We start from the raw sequence: 18,015 nt of genomic DNA, 5'->3' as shown, positions 1-18,015 counted from the left end.
TGTCTCTGTGTCTGTAGACTTGTCCTGGTGTTTGTTCTGAAGATACAAAATATGTTTAGCTTTTTATTGTTAGGTCAATAGGTATAGAATTTATGGAAATTGAACCTTATTCCTTGATTTAATTTTGAACTCTATATTTAAATCTATTTTCCGTTTGATCTTTAATTAAACTACAACACACCTCTTCTAATAATATTTCTGTTTTATGTGTTAAATAATACATTGTAAAAATATGCAAATTCTTCTTTTATCTGAAAGCGTAGGGGGAGAAGTTTCAGATTATAAACCCTAAAGATTATAAATGGTGTAAAACAAACTATAGATAACACATGAATATAAAACAAATATATTATGGCATTTTCTTGTCATCCTGAGATTTTACTTTAGGATTAAAATTTCCTCTTGAAAAACTGAGGTCGTGGGATTACTGCTGCATATTTTGTATCTTAAATAAGTTTAGGCATTTTCCAATATGATTTCTTTCAAGTTACAGAGACTCAGGTTGCAATGGTATCAATAAATATTAGATAACGGTTGAGGCGGTTTAATTGGTTAAACAGGCCAAAATGTACTCCCCAAATCATAGGGGCATAGGTTCTTATTAATGTGTGCTGCGTATTAGACATGCATATTAGGCTTTCCTGTTATGACTAGACCACTGAACCAGCAAGTTTAATTATACAAGCAATTTTGTTAATTACAAAAGTTAATATACTTGGTTAGCTCAGTTGGCATTTTAAGCGAGTACTGCCTAGTCTCCTGTTGTTTGCCTTCCTTAAAGCAGAGAGTCTCCGACGTGTTTGGAGATCTTAAAATGATAACTCTGGATTCATATTGCAAAACATACTGCTATGAAAAAATGCTGGGAATTTATCCATTTATCTCAGTTATTAAAGCACTACTAAGAGCCACTTTAAACACTTCTGTTTTACTTGGTCCAGATATGTCTGATGGCCCCCAGCAGTTCTAATTATTATTCTTAAAAAACCTCCTTTCAATATAAAATGTGTATTCTTATAGCTCTTTATGTGGAAGAAAAATAGATGCTGTTTTTATACTACTGACCATGCCATAATTCTGTGGCACACAGATTTACAAAACAAAAACCACTGTAGCTATCAAACCTTCCAAACCTCCCAGGTAAAATTACCTCCAGAAATTCTGTTCACATTCTGAAAGTTTTGATTTTGAGTTGTGTATGTTTAGAAAACTTTGCTTTTGTACATGTACAGTATAAGGACCAGGACAATATTTTTTGTAAATTTTTTCAGTAAAGTGTCTGAAATTTCTTTGCAATTCTTCTTTGATAAAGCTTAAAATGTACTGTATGTCTGTACTCTGGCTCATATATTAAAATGAAATTGTTATTCAATTCAAAAGATATTCTGATCCATTCTACATCAGGTGAAAATATAACTAGCCTAAATTTGTTTTCTTTGTTTTTGTTAATGTTAATTGTTTACAAGAGCCTCCTCATATTTACTGTTATTTTTGCATCCATTATCGTGCCATCCTCACTGATTGAGCACATTGGAATGGTTTATAGTTTCAGTAGAAATCAAAGTTCCATTTAAGCACATTAATGCTGGGTAATTGATGAAGAGTAATAGAGTAACACACATTACCTAGTTACCATACAGATAACTTGGCAGTATTTCTTCATCAAGACCTGGAGACTAGAGCATTGTCTTAGATTCTGTAATTCAAAAACTAATGGAAATTGCTGTTGCACTACAGTATATTCAGTAAATATTGATTTTATCATTTCTTAAAAGGCCTTGGCAGTACTTTTGTACTTGCATCCCCATATTTTCTTTATACAATTCATCTTGTTTTGCCTTTCTGAGATAAATTATGCTTCAGTGAGATAGAATCAGTTAAAAAAATTAATACATTTAAATACATTTGAAACTGTTGTTTCTGCAATTAAATATAGAAGTAAAGAGGAAAACATTCCCTGCACTTCAGTTCCATTATAGAAAAAACGCATTTATAAGTACCCCGCTTTTCCTTACATAATTCTTTAATTTCATGATTTATACATGTTTGTATTTTTCCTTCTGTACATTTGTCTTTTTAGTGTATCATTTAACGTGCCTTGAGAATGCTCTGATTGAAAGGCGCTATATGAGAATGAATGATTTCTTACAAGATATGCCTTCTTCTGCACTCCCTTTTTGATAAATTTGGGATCAAAGATTACTTTTCTATTTTATACACATTCTTGAAAATGACAAGTGTTAATCAACTTTAATCAAGCTTACTGTACCTCTTCAACCCTGACACTAGCCTAAGGGGGAGTAGAACTGCGCTATACCCACTGTTGGCCTGCTTGCCATTGACAGAACAGTTAGCATTGCCTAGAGGAGCAGTTAAGTAATGATACAGCACAGGCATGAATCAGTGAATCAGTATCTTTACTACATGCACAGCCATGGGTGTTCTGTAACAGCGTCTTTACAGGCCACCCAGCACTCCACCATATATCTTTCCTGAATGACTAAAGCACATTCTCAGTATAGCTTTAGAAACTGAAATACTCCAGCTTTTCTTGAATTCACCAACATCTATATTCAACTTCTATTGTTTATAATATAAATTTTAAGGGAAATGTAGTTAAAAGGAGCATGGCAAAACTTGCCAAATGCAGTAAATACATTATATTTCTATTAATAAATGAATTAAGAAATAGTGTTCACAAACATTATATTTTAGTTATTTTTATTTTCAGCTACTTTACAGCCAAGATTTCCCTTTACCTATGTGATTACATATTAAATGGATGTAAAGGGGTACATGAATGTTACAGTACTATACTTTGAAGTACAATAAATAGCGGTCTAATGCAGGAGCTTTCAATTTAATGGATCCAGGCTCCATTCATGGGTTTTCAGAAAAAAAACTGTACAGCTATGTTACATTTTAAATAGCCAGGCTATGTAGTTTGTTTTATAATGTATGAATTATATTTTCAAGAGATATGATTATTAGTTGGAGAAAAAACAGATTAAATGAAGCTACTGTTTTGGTAACATCTAACGCAACAAGCTCTTCATGTATATAAGCTCTTCTTGTATATCGATCTGCTGTGAGAAGTGAAGGACTGAACAAAACTGTTGCATACTACAGTGCGCTTTCCACTGGTGCAAATTGTAACAAGTATTTTAGACGGCTGCATCTTTAGGTATGAAATTGAACATAATGTAACGTATGTAAGCAATACGGCTTTATGTAATTGAGGGTTCTCAGTATTTTAGGATGTATTAATAATTCACAAATGTGCATCTTTCACCTAGACACTTCAGGGTAGTATTGACAATAATCCAAGGGGTCTGTAGAGTGCTTGGTGATTAACTTCAGAAGCAATTGCAAAGCCATCTTATTCTCCTGTGTTATAACTCATGGCTATGTGAGCTTGCAAGACACTTTAGCAGAAAAATCCAGTAGTTTCTATCTGGGGATCTAACCATTTACAAAACATTTTTGATTAACTAACCCCTTTTAGTACGAAGAATATGACTTAAAACCTTTTTTTATCTGAAATACTTTTTTTCACTGTCTAGAACTTTGGAATGCACAGTTTAAAGTCTTAGCAAAATATACTAAGATCATAACTATGATGCAGTGTACTAAACATTTTAATAAAAGTAACTTTGGAATCTCCTGTATGGATGTGGGGATATTTCCATGGTGCTGGAATTGACTAAGTATCCAGTGGACTCCCTCAGAATAAACTGTGAAAAGTTCACCCAGGGTATCTTCTTCAACAACATGATTGGGAAGGTGGTTCCATAATCCCACAATCCTTTGTGCAAGGAAATGTTTCTTGTTCTTGGTTTTTCCACAACTGTCCTCTGGTTTGAGTTTCACTGTTGATTCTAAATTTTCACAGTCTGAGCAAGCCAAATCGAGTGGTCTATTTTCCCTCAGAAAACATATCTTAACCCTTCTTGCAGACCAATACAAGCACAACAACAGCTGCATGCATTAAGAGTTCTAGATGACTGCCTCTGCTACCAGTCAAAAGCTTGGATCGCACTGTCCTCTGCAGAGAGGCTTTACTTTGTGTTTGAATGGCAAAAGATAAGCCAGCTGGCCTAGATGACTGGCTCTTGTACAGGAAAAAATAGTAAAACCTGTTTGAGGTTATTGCTTCCTGAGAGTTTTGCTGCTCTCTTGATCCTAGGCCATAGAGTGTACAAACTATGAATTGGTAAAGAATAAGAGGTTGATTTAATTTTTAAAAACTTAAGCAAGGGAATTGTTTTAATATTTAAAACCTGTTTTACAAACAGGCTGCACATAGATGTGCTTGAAAGCACTATACCCGGATTCCCTAGTCTTTAATGTTTTTAATCATGTTAATCCTTTTTGGCATCTGCTTTGAAATAAGGTGTCTGCTCCTTTCTTGTCAAACAAAAAATCATTTGTGCATGAATGTTGGTTCATACAAGCCTAGGATCAAAAAATAGAAGTGGTGGGTTACTTAAACAGAGGTGGCTACAGTTTTTAGAGGTGTGAAATTAGTTTGCCAGCATTTTTCCATTTTGCTTTAATTCGTTTTTAGTTTTTATGTCTTTCTCTCACGCATACCCTCAGCACTTCTTAAATTCCACACTAATTTCATATATAATAACAAACATGTCTCTGATGTTTTGGCCCTATGACCAACTTAGTACTTTCTTCACTCCTGAGAGAAGCAGATTGTAGGGAAATGAGTCTGAGCTGCATCTACATACTTGTCTGTAATACGTGTGTCAACTTAATCTTCACAATGGAAAATAACCACTGTGATGTCTGAAAGAGCCAACATTTTCCAAGGTTTAATATCTTTTCTGAAGGCTTAGTTGTTTGATATCTATCATTCTTGGCCTTTTCATGCTAAGCTTTTCTTCTTTAATTCTATTTTGTGTGGTTGGAAAGAAGAGTTAATGAGATGATTCTGAAGCCTGCAATTTGAAATAAGTCTATAGATTTAAAGAACTTAGAATAGTCTTCGGACCATATTCTATTATGCCTGTACAGTTTGGTGGAGATGTGGGTTTGTCAAGCAGATATATTTTATTGATTTTGTGTTTTCTTATTGAAAATGCTGTGTGATTGTAGGTAGTGCTGGTTTAAGTTATTACAGGATTTTTATTTCAATACTTTGGTCATTTGATACATACAGTATAAAGCATATTTTGTAAATAGAAAGTCAATTGCTTTGTCCTAATTACTGAAAACAATCTAGTATGGCATCTTGGAAATTTGAATTACTTGTCTTGCCTATTATAACCTGCCTTTGAATCCTGTTAATTCGTTTGTTCCTGTTTATCAGCACCTTCATGAAAATCCTCTAATTACAGACAGAACGTTAAAAGGTCTTTGTTTTTTAGGCTTTTCTGTCTTCTTTTTTCAGAGATGTAATTGGTATTACAACATTGATTCAGTCTGTAGGTATTTTTCTTTACTTATGTCATTAGATAATTTTACTTATGTTAATAAGCTACAAATTCCTTCTAATAGATTTCTTTATGTTTTCTATGTATAATGTATGATATAGTTACAGTATAATGTGATGGTGTTGTTGGTATTAATTAGTAAATTACGTCAATCAAAATACTTCAACATATACAGTATTAACCTTTCATAACGCTAATGAGTCTGAGGAAAGACTTGCAACTTGTTCAATTTCTTATATTTTTAAGAAACAAAAACAAAGATTGTAGTATTGAAGGTTCATGTATCAGTGCTGTGTATGTGTGAGTAAGCTTTATGCAGTACATCAGTATAGAAATGTAGGTCATCACACCTCTAGGCAAGATGTAAAAAGTACAGAAACGTACAGAAAGAGACTTGCAAGGCTAATAGTTGTTCTTCTAGCTAATAAGAAAAAAACATTGTCAATGTGCTACATTGTAAGGCACAAACAAATGTTTCTATGCTTACCTCTTTCAATTCAAATGCTGGAATTGTTAGTGAAATGAAGTATTACACTTAGAACATATTTTTTATTTCAACATTTAGAAAAACCCACTGTTAAGACCAATGTTCCTGGTATCTCTCATAAAACATTACTCTAATTGAGAGATTAATTTATTGCTTTGACAATATGTAACAGCTGTGGTAGTGGTTTGCAGATTACACTGTTTCGGAACAAGCAGTGGGAATCAAGAAAGTGAACATTTGTCAAGGAACGTGTTCTTGAGTTCCATCTACTAATTGTTACTAACTTTAAATTCACATAATTAAACAAGTTATTAAAAATCACGTGAAACCTGCCTGAAAGAGAAATGCATTCAGTATGGCTTGTTCTCTGCAGATACCAAGTTTCTGTCCACTGCTTTTGTCTCTGCTATACAGTCGAAGCAAACAGGCTTTGTATCTCTGGCTATTGTTTGTCTCTTTCCCCGGGTTTTGTGTCTTCCTTAATAATGGGAAGTGCATTGTAATGCTTTATTTCTGGCTGATGATGAGAATTACGGTCTTCCTTATTCTGAGTAACAGAAGTGGCTGAGGAGAATGTCACCATGTGTTGAACATTTATATTTTGATTTATTATTACAGAAATGATAACAATTAAAATTCACCTCACACATTTCTTTGAAGGATATCCTAGCTGTACTTGAAAACGGTGCTTAAAGCAACTGTGTTGCTTTTGCCATTGTTTTAAAACACAGCACGTAATGCAATATAGGTCACCTAATGCAATAAAGAGAGCCATTTACCATACTGTAATGCGGAATTGTGATCTCCAAAGCAGTACATTAGCTTCTGTACTTAGCTTCCACACAGTGGGGGAAAGAAAATTGCTTTGTTTTGAGTCACTGTGCCATAGTGTGAGAGTGTGTATTTAATGAGTGTGATATCTGTCCATTGATTCAGTGTTATAACCAGTGATTATAAACGATTCTAGAAAAATAAACTTTCTTGAGTTATCTTTGGATTTTATGAAAGCCTTTGACAATTGGGGTGGCATGACGGTGCTGTAGGCGATGCTGGGTTCAAATACTGCTTCTGTCTGTTTGGAGTTTGCATGTTCTCCCCAAGTGTGTATGCGTTTTCTGGTGTTCGAGTTTTAATTCCACAGTCCAAATGCATATTGTCCAGGTTCAGTTGCAGCTCTGAATTGCCCCCTGTAAATGTGTGCAGGCCCTGCTTTGAACTGGCATGCTAACTAGGGTGTAGTGTTGTGCCCCTTGTCTACTCTGGCTCACTGTAGCTCTCTAAGTGGATGGATGGCAATTGTATGTATTTTGGATGCAAGGCGAAAGTTCACATTGCAATATGTTCAGTTATTTTTTTTCTTTTTAATTTTGGGAAAAATTATGTAGTTTCTGTGATGCTGGAATGAGTGTATGAAGGTTTTCCTGTATTTAGTTTTAAATGCCAAATTATTGCTTAACATTTTGAATTTATTTTACAATATTTACCTTCTTGAAAAAAGAATGATTAAAAGCAAGCAGATGGCTCTTTTTTATTATTAGAGAAACTGTGTTGATTTTCATTTTATTTAAGTGCATAGTTCATGAATGCTAAATGTCTGTTCCTTCTGGCAGTTTTCTGACTCAGCGGAATCCCTTTGTTTTAATATTTCATTGGAATCAATACATACGATCTATAAAGAGGGGAAAAACAGTGACAGATTTATATTTTTTGAATAAGAAGCTTACAGAAAGAATGATTTTAAAACAGCAGGCTGAGGGCTCTATTCCTAATTTAATTAAAAGAAAAACTGTAGCCAGAGACATTATCATTCTCCAAGGCAGACCACTTAGTATGATTTGTCAAGAGAGAATGATATGCAATATGAACATCTTAAATTGCTGTGAAGCAAACTGTACATGTGAATTCATTTTGTTATAAAACAGTATACTGTACAAATTTTTTAAAAGAAAACGTAATCACTTTGAAGTATAATTGTTTTCAGATTTTGTTCTGGAATTTGTTTTGAATTTGTCTTCTAAACACATCGTTGTTTCTCATTACTTGTTTTGTTGCTATAACTTGTGCTGATGTAAAACTCCGACATGTACTGTACTGTAGGTTGGATAACTGTGTTTTTGTTGATAATATTATCCTACTATTTGTAATGAAGTTTGTGCCTAAGAGTTTGAGGGTGAGTTCAACTGTAGTCACATTATACATTCAAGTCTAATACCCTTTTGTAAAAGATTATTAGGTTTTGTATGGAAATACACTAGAATGGTATTGACAGATGTGTTCGGGAGGACACTTCAATCTGTAAAGCAGTCTAAAGATCAGATATATGAAGGTAGTTCACTTTTATGTGCGTATTAACCAAACCTGTCCCACACAAGCTCAGTTGGGGTAGTTTCTAAACAATGTAACTGACCAGTGCTTGGCAGGTCTTCAGTGAGTCACTGAATCCTTCTGCCCAGAATGACAACAGGAATTACTGTTTTATTGTTTCTAAAGCCATTGGCAAATATTAATAATTTAGAAAGTAGTGGTTAATTGACCAAAATGAAAACCCAACTTTTTAGCTTCAGAGCCTATTATAAAAACCTGAAGCAGGCTCTGAGATCTGAAAGTTACTTCTGTTCATTTTGCTTTTCAGCATGGAATCACATCCTCAACTTAATTCTTTTTAGCTCACAGTATTATTAATTTATTTGGCTGATGCTTTTATCCAAAGTGACTTATGGATGTTACAGTTACCTGCATTCATTTTTTTTACTGTATGTTAAACATGCAGGAGTCAGGAGTCTAGCATCTTAACCATTTCTTCTCTCCTGAATACAGCTGAAACACTGCAATAATAAAATAGCTTTCAAAGGAAGTGAAATTGAAGTTTTGCAGCTCAGTAATTTGAATTCTAAACATTTTTTTAACAGAGATATACAATGCTATTTGGCATTCCTGTTCATCATGAGTTACTGAGATTTTTTTCTGGTGGCAAAAACCAGTCATTTCCCAGTACTGCAAAGTGTAGTTTTGCATGTTTAAGAGAGTGAAACCATTAATTGCATTTTAAAGTAACTGTGGCATCATCGGTGGCTTATCAAACCTGATAAATATTTCATTACAAGGAGCCACATTCCTCTTTAATATTTAGACAATTTTAATTTAACAGTTTGTAAATTAGATCTTATCTGTTTCTGTGGTACCTGAGCATGTAAAATATTAAATGATGCCTTACTAGTCATGTGTGCTTTATGCTTTACCAAAAAATATATAAGAATGGTATAGTTGCTTGATCTTCATCTTTAAACCCATTTTTTAAAATTCAAAATGACGTCAGCCATTTTAAAGGTTCAGGTGTTGCGCTCATCTGTTAAATTGGATGTAGGTGGATCTGATTAATGCAGTGACATGAGTTAATCTACAGATGTTTTATAGTTGTATTTGTACACAAACATTTTTTTTTCTCCAATTAATTTTTTGAGACTTGAAAAACTGACAAAACTGCATGCATTTATTTTAAAATTCATTTATTCAGTGGTAATATAGATTACTACCGAAGACAGACAAGCTATAGCATCTTTGATATTCTCAAATGAATTACAACAAGCAGCTTGCCTCACTATCTCAGCAGTGCTTGTCATTCTGTTTTCGAAGTGCCTAGTTATAAAATCACTGGTCCCCTCATTTCAGTCCATAAAGCCTAAGTTACCTACCAGGTGTACTTCTACTTGAAATTACTTTTTTTATTTTATTGCTTAAGCCTCCATCTCAGCAGTGCCAACTTTTTTGGAGCGTCTTTATTGGTTTTTCAGAAAAAAAAGTGCTGACACAGATGTTTTTTCACTCTGATCATGTAATTTTTGCTACAGGCTGCCAGGCAGTTTGTTACCATTATCAGTCATATCCTTGCTTCAGAACCACCTTTTCAGTATGAACAGCCATCCCTTCTTGCCATGAGATCTGCCAATGTGATATTGTTCGATATTAGAAAATGGGGAAAAAATGGTTGTCATCTGCATAATTTTGTAAGACAGTTGGCCCGGGCAATGCCAGATGTTTGCCCTGGTTTTAGCTTTGCCTAAATATGAAGAATTTTAAGATCAGTAACACAGTACCAAATAATTATAATGTCCAGTCTGTCTTGTGTGGCCCAAAATTCCAGGGTGAAGTTGTGAATGAAGCTCAAATTACACGATTGTGTTCATGTTGTTAATTCTCATTACATCAAGTTCACCATCTGTGCCTTGTAGCATAGAAGTCAAATGTGAAATTGAGTTATTGATTTTTGTGACAGAGATTACATTGGTTTTCTACTCTTTTTTTCTTTCAGGGTAGCTTCGTTGCCAGCATGACAGCCACCTTAAGACAAATGGAAGAGTATCATTACGCTCATTTGATCAGCACCTTCGGCAAGATGAGGACTGATGTTGTGGTAAGTGAACATATGCTTCAGTAAACAGTTAGGAGATTTATTTATTGATACTGCTGTGGAAAAGCTGGTTTATGTTGTGACCCTTCAGTGAAAATAACTGCTGCATTATAAGTGCTTAAACAGCATTCCGGTATCATATTGCCTTAGTTTCCTGGCTTGCAGTTTCTTACTTGAAAATCCCCCCCCCCCACACACACAAAACAAATCATACTTAAAGCAATGTATGCCGATTGAATATTCAGCTTCATAGCTGTAAGTTTATCATGAAATCTGATTGTGAAAACATGCCTGACAATCCTCATCATGTAAGAGCTGCCGACAGAGATGAGCTGAGAAAAAAGAAGGGTTTTTGATGGATGGGGTAAAAGCCGGAAAGAGACAGAACCAGCCGGAATGGTATTTAAATAAAGAAATTTGTTTCTTACAACAGCTGGGAGAGTTAAAGGCAAGTAAGTGAAGTATTTTGAGGATTAATTGTGATGATGCTTAAATTTACCAAATCCATTGCATGCTGTCTTTACTTCGCCAATTCTGGTTGACTGAATAGTCTAATTAGGAAAATACTGGAATTTAAGGTTCTTTAGATAATTCAACCCTATGGAAAGTAAAGGGAGTAAAAAAAAAACGCGCTATGGTATCTCAGAATTCCGACTTAGTATCTCAGAATTGCGACTTAGTAACTCAGAATTCCGACTTAGTAACTCAGAATTACGACTTAGCATCTCAGAATTGCGACTTAGTAACTCAGAATTGCGACTTAGTAACTCAGAATTGCGACTTAGTAACTCAGAATTGCGACTTAGCATCTCAGAATTGCGACTTAGTAACTCAGAATTCCGACTTAGTATCTCAGAATTCCGACTTAGCAACTCAGAATTCCGACTTAGTATCTCAGAATTGCGGCTTAGTAAGTCAGAATTCCGACTTAGTATCTCAGAATTGCGACTTAGTATCTCAGAATTCTGACTTTATATCTCACATTTGCGACTTCGAAATAACCATATTTAATTGTCTGTCCTTTTGTTATTGTAACGGATTCGGGTTCTAGGGCTTGTGCCCTCGCCGCTCCCACCCTAGTTCGTGCCTCGCTGCACTGGCTCACTTTCTTTAAGAACACTTTCTTTAACCCCGGCGGCCAGCATCCCTGTTATGCGCAGGGGAGGGTTGTGTACTGCAACCAGATCGTACAACCTGTATGTCGGCCGTTCCGTTACACTATTTTCATGAATCCTACAGGATCATAGGATCTATAAGCCTGAAGACTTGTCCTGTACAGTGCCCTGATAAAAATCAAATTAATTACACTAATTTTTATAGAATCCCATTTCCGCCAGTGAGGCTTCCATAGTACCTGGATGGAATAGTGCACGGTGGGCTTTTTAAAAATAGTTTTTATTTACGTAGACAGAATATGAAATAAGATACAGAAATAGGCACTAAACATCCAGAAGAATTCACAATTATAAAAGCTGAAACATACTTTTTACGTATTTCCATTGTATGTCCTTTTTTACTTAAAAAAGAAGGTCTTCTTTAGCTCAGCTGGCAAGACTCAGGTTCGAGCCAGTGCAGCGAGGCACGAACTAGGGTGGGAGCGGCGAGGGCACAAGCCCTAGAACCCGAATCCGTTACAATAACAAAAGGACAGACAATGGAATACGACTATTTCAAAGTCACAAATGTGAGATATAAAGTCGGAATTCTGAGTTACTAAGTCAGAATTCTGAGTTGCTAAGTCTCAATTCTGAGATACTAAGTCGGAATTCTGACTTACTAAGTCGCAATTCTGAGTTGCTAAGTCGGAATTCTGAGATACTAAATCGGAATTCAGAGTTGCTAAGTCGCAATTCTGAGTTGCTAAGTCGCAATTCTGAGTTGCTAAGTCGCAATTCTGAGTTGCTAAGTCGCAATTCTGAGTTGCTAAGTCGGAATTCTGAGTTGCTAAGTCGGAATTCTGAGTTGCTAAGTCGGAATTCTGAGTTGCTAAGTCGCAATTCTGACTTACTAAGTCGGAATTCTGAGATACCATAGAGCGTTTTTTTTTACTCCCTGGCGGAAACGGGCTTCCATAATATGCAGTCATCCCATGCTTAAGGATATTTTTGTACCACATTTACTCTTTGTCTTGTCATGTTAGCAAGGGAAAATTGCTTTTTTACTTTCCTTTTAAATTGGTCTGCTTTAGACTTCTGCTCTTCAGACATTATTGAATTGAATGCTTTTATTACCAGTCTGTGGTATTGTATTGTATTTTTCTGTTTTTGCATCACAAAACAATACGTGTCTGCAGTAAATGACAGAGTGGACATTATTTGCTTTCCTAGTAAGTTGCTGCCATTAATGTTATTGATCATAAACTTTGGTTTGTTCCCAGACTAAAATTCACTGTGAAGCTAGTTTGAGCCTTAAGTATGCAACTGTCTTCCAGTAGTAAACCACCCTCGTAACATTAATTTTCTTGAATTTGCTTTATTATTCTATTTCAATAATTGCTGGTTTATATACAGTATATAAATATTCATTCTAATGAGGAAAGCTGGAAACTATTTAAAAGTTTTGATTAACACCTTGAGCTTTTTAAACTCCCATTAAGTCTGGCTCAGGTTTGTGTGATGGGAAATAAGCTGTTCAGTACAGATGCCTGTAACCTAAAATAACTTGTATTTCACACTGTATTTTCTCCTGATCTTGATAATGGAAAAAACAGTTCTCATGGGTCTCAACACTTCAGGCTTCTCTCAAGTATTCAACACTTTTCATGATTCAGTGGAGTTTTCATATGACATATAAAAGATAAGTTAATTCATTAGTGAACAAAAATCAGTTATTAATTTTAAGGAACTTCAAAATGACAAGAACGCGGTTCTAATATCCTAATCACAAGATTGATTAGATAAATATTCTGTAGAAAATACTTCCATTATTACTTTAAAGCTAAACATGCATGGGAATGTGATAACTACAGTTGTGTTTTTATAGCATTGACATAACAGATTGTTTAAAAAGAGTATAGGTGTTTAGTAAGCAAAATGTGACCTGTGAAGTGCACCTTGCTTAATTTTTGGCACACAATCTGGGCCATTTACTGAACATTGATTTGGAGACTTTGGTTAGAGAATGCTGAAAATGTTAGTAATACCTTAGACAAAGTCACTGAATGTCAACCACAGCACAACCACAGTTTGCAGTAAGTAGGCCACAGCAGTTATTATAATATGTTAAGAACATTGCTGGAATAAAGGATGCAGAATTGAATATGTGAATGTTTACTCTTGTCGGAAAACTAAGTAAACACAGTTTACTGTTCCTCATATCTTTGATTGACAAGAGAGTAATGACTCTCTTAATCCTTAGTAGGGATGTTTCACTCCTTATGAAGTAGGCATGCTTTCCAGGTGATATTCATGACATTGCAGTGTCACAGACCATTTATCATTCCAGATAGATGCATTATATTCATACTTGGAAAGGTTTTCAAAAGGAGTTTAGAAATGAACTTAAAAATGTGACCTGCTCTCCCAAAACTTGCTTTCTGAAGCAAGAGTTACTTTTTTTTAAAATCATGCTAATTTGTTCTTGCAAATTCAGACTTATCTGTAAGATTAACAAAGCAGAAATATTGCCTGTCTGTTTAAAGCTCTCCTTTAGTAAAAAAAAATGAGAATTGACCTTGAAGACCCTGGTTTTAGGAGAGTTGCTCACAGAGTATTAAAAAAGGCTTTTTAAAATTCACACACTTTCAAATAGTCAAATTGAATTCTTCAATTTTTCATGGAGATGAAAAACTACATGACTATATGCGGACTCGCTTTGTATCAGGAATTGAGCGAGGGATAAGATACAATATGTGACATTCTCAGTCAGGGTAAATCATTTTCAAGCAGGTTTATAAAAGAAAATAAACGCATGTATGTTGTCCACCTTAAACCTTGAAAACCTCCAAATACCCTCTTTTTATTTACTGAGCTTTAAACCTTTTGGAGTTTTGTTGTAAAATGTTCTTATCATCCAAGTGTGAAAATTACAGTCTTCATTTCAAAGGTTTCTTTTCCTTTTAGGATTTTCTGATGGAAACATTTATCATGTTCAAGGATCTCATTGGAAAGAATGTCTACCCTGCCGACTGGGTTATAATGAACATGATGCAGAATAAGTAAGTACAGGGCAACAGCTCTGAATCTGTGCACAGACATCTTAATGCTGCGTTTGATCTTTCATAACTGTGGTTGCTTAGGAACAAGACTTCCAATGTACAAGGAGAGTTCCTATATTTTATTTTAGAACAAATAACTAAAATCATCATGTTTTATCATAATCAAGACATGGAGGTTGCCATAGAATAATACTGTATAATCAGACTAGTAAAGATATTTCCAAAGTTTTGAATGATTCATTTAATTTATTATTTTGTATTCATCCTTCATTCTATAGATATGATTATTAATGCATGTTTAGCTAGTCTGTTCAGTGAATATTATTTTAGCTTTAATTAACAGAGCAAGAGTGGACAAAAGCACAGTGGAATTTCTTATTACTGAGCTTACAGTATTGAACTGGATGAGGGTATGAAGTATGAGTGCATACAGTACAGTAGATTACAGTAGTGCGTTATATGTGCTTTCCATGAAGGACTGTGCTTGAGTGACTGGGGCAAAGTCTGTTCTCTACTTGTTTTAGAATCCCATCTTGCAATAGGAAGAAGAGAGCTGTTGCAGACATATAGTGATTTCCATACCTAATGCACATTTAATGGGAATTTTGGAATAACTCAATTAGCAGTCTGAAGAATGATCACAGGAACATTTGAGCTTGTGTAATGCTCAAAAAAGAGAAAATGTACCAAATCTGATAAAAATAAAGAGTGGTTGTTTTTTGTCTGTAAATGTTCTTCACATCATAAAGACCTCTTAAAAATAATCACTCATGATTATACATAATCATGTTATTTTTATTTTGAGTGTTCCTTTGCAAATTTGCAGTCCCAATTCAGTGCCTAGTTCTGTGTTGTGTTAATCTCACACTGGAATGTTAGCTGAAAATCATCTTCAATCTTCAGTCATCAAGTCTCATTTTTTTAAATGCTAAATTTAATGTTCTTAAATTATAAGTCCTATGATTTCATTCAGTTCTGCTCATGAATTGATTCTAAATAGATTGTATATAAAACTCATACTATCACTTAATGAGAACTCTAATGTATGGGTTTCATTTGAGCTTTATGTAATGAATTATATAGAGGGAGTCTCTTTGCAATACATTTTAGATGAGTATTGTTTAGTTAAGAAATCCAATATTGGTTGCACTGGATGCAACAATATAACAAGCAAGAAAAACAATAATCTTTTTAAAAATTAGTGTGTAATTTACTTTTCTTTTGCACTGGGTTTCAGATGCATGTGACTACTTTTTAGATCATTTTGTAAAATGAAATTTGTGTATTGAGTGTTTTGCATTTTGATTCAAGGTCTGCGATTACAGTTGTAACTCATAGATTTGGTATGGCTAGACACTGTGTAGCCTGGTCCATGAGACCAGCAACACCATGGCCATTTTCAGGCCTGGTTTCTAAGATCACCAAGGAAGCAGGACCTTGTACTGTATATACTGTTGTTAGAACATTAGGGAAATCAAACTTTTATTAAACTAAACTTTTGTTTCTTTGTTTTGGTTTTTCTCATCTCTTCTTATCTTTTATAAAGGTGAAATGAAATCATTTCCACAGTAATTACTCTGTTCTAAGATTAAGGATCAGATCTTCTGTTGGAGATGAGGCTTTGTTGCTATACCTCCAAGCACAGTACAAAAGTCTAGGAACTTGTAATAATTTGAAAGACAGCCTTAGGTCTTGTGATAAAGAAGAATAGAGATTATTGCCTGATTCACTTCAGAATGAATGTCAGTTCTATTGAGGGCTTTTCAGTCTTTAGTTTCCAAGTCCCATTTGTTCTGCAATTTTTTTTCAATTGACTGCAAGCTGTTTCAGGGGTGTGTGCAGGGAAAAGGGAATATTGTGGACAGAGCTCCTCATCAGTGGCATTTATGATTACAAAATCTAACAAAAATACCATCCCAGCACACAATTACCACAAAATACAATTTTAAAATAATATCTAAATGGACAGACCAGCCTATAAACCAGGGGGTTTGTGCGCCCTAGCTGAAAATTAAACTGCATATAGTAGGTCTGAAACAAGTTTTGGACATTTATTTTTGTCCTTATGGCCTTGGTGGCTCTGCTCCAAAATTTTCTCTGCATGGTTTCACATGGGTAGGCTCCTAATACCTAGATTTTAAAAAGACATTTCATTTTTTTTTAATAACATACTGCATTCTTAAAAGCATTCTTGATCCATTATTAAAAACATAACACTAAACCTCTTGTGAATTTCAGAATTGTGAATTATTTTGATTTTTTTTATTCCCGTGGGACCACAGTGTCTGCTGGTTTTCATTCCAGTTGAGCTCTGAAATTTCAGTGTTAATTGATTACTGTCATTGATCTGTTTGCTTGTTTAGACTTTGATTAACTTGTTTTTTGCACGCAGAGTTTCAGAAATACCATACTTTACTGACAATGTTTCTGATAGCGTCAGCATACAGAACTTTAAATAACTTCTTTTCAGTTTACTTACTACAGTAGTTACCCTTTTTCTGCCACACTCCCTCAGTGAGCATTTTATCCTTCTGCAGAGGTCAAATTAGTTACATTTCAGGCAATGTGTAAATGAGGGCCGTTCTGAGATTTAGAAATTGGTATCGTACCAAATACACATCCTATTCAACTTTTTAACTCCTAATAAGAATATGCCCTGAAATCTGATAGGAATCAATGACTTACACTACTGTTGTAATACCGATAACTAATTGACCATTAAATTCAGATTCATTAAGATTTATTGTGCAAAATATAGTGTCAAATCACTTTGTTTCAGTCAACTCATACACTAGACTCAGGATGCTTTACTTTAAAAAAAAAAAACATAAAACCAGGTTACCTAAGCTGTAAAATGATTTGTTTGCAGATTTAATTATTTAACTGTAGTGATTTGTATGAATTCACATTTACACAAATTGAGAAGTGGTTCTATCAGACGTTAGTTCAAAAGGTTTCATATTAAACTATATTTGTAAGAATAATAAGAAATAATTGTAAAAAAGTAAAATGTCTGGGAATATACAGTTACTTTAACCACACCCATACCCTGGATAACACAGTAGAACAGGGTTATTTGGGGAGATGTTTTGAATGATTTGCATTTCTACTGCAGTTTGTACAAGATTATTTTCCTAATATATTTAAAAGACAAGACTTTGTATTCTTTAATGCTGGACTGTCCACTCATGGACATTAAGAGACAAAGAGTTTAAGTTTTCATTCCAGATGATCTCTGAGTGACATTGCTGGAACAACTGGTTTCTTAATGAAGAGAGGTTATTGTACTTTTCAGATCTTCGCTCGCTGACCATTTAAGGCTACCTATCAAACCCATAGGACAATGGCTGGTCAACTCTAACATCCCCACTTCTTGAAAACAAGTCTTCAGGCGTGAGAAAGAAAAGAATCACAGCAGTGTCTAAAGAGTAACATATTTCTCACATTCAGTTATAAAAATGAAAATACTGATTCATTGTGTCAGTGGAAAATGCATCATTCCTATGTCAAATGAATGCCT

At 34.5% G+C, this 18,015-nt stretch overlaps 1 protein-coding gene across 4 annotated transcripts in view; it reads left to right on the top strand.

Moving 5' to 3' along the window:
• Positions 1-18,015, top strand: part of dock1 (dedicator of cytokinesis 1) — a 309,108-nt gene that overhangs the window by 173,170 nt on the left and 117,923 nt on the right. For all 4 annotated transcript variants that reach the window (XM_088635091.1, XM_088635093.1, XM_088635092.1 and 1 more), the window contains exons 28-29: positions 10,241-10,342; positions 14,401-14,495. In XM_088635091.1, the coding sequence (XP_088491217.1) occupies positions 10,241-10,342; positions 14,401-14,495 (197 nt within the window). The remainder of the gene's footprint in view (positions 1-10,240; positions 10,343-14,400; positions 14,496-18,015) is intronic.

Source organism: Lepisosteus platostomus, chromosome 6, assembly GCF_059453375.1.
Source record: "Lepisosteus platostomus isolate fLepPlt1 chromosome 6, fLepPlt1.hap1, whole genome shotgun sequence".
In the NCBI taxonomy this organism is placed as follows: Eukaryota; Metazoa; Chordata; class Actinopteri; order Semionotiformes; family Lepisosteidae; genus Lepisosteus; species Lepisosteus platostomus.
This window is presented reverse-complemented; position numbering and strand designations above follow the sequence as displayed.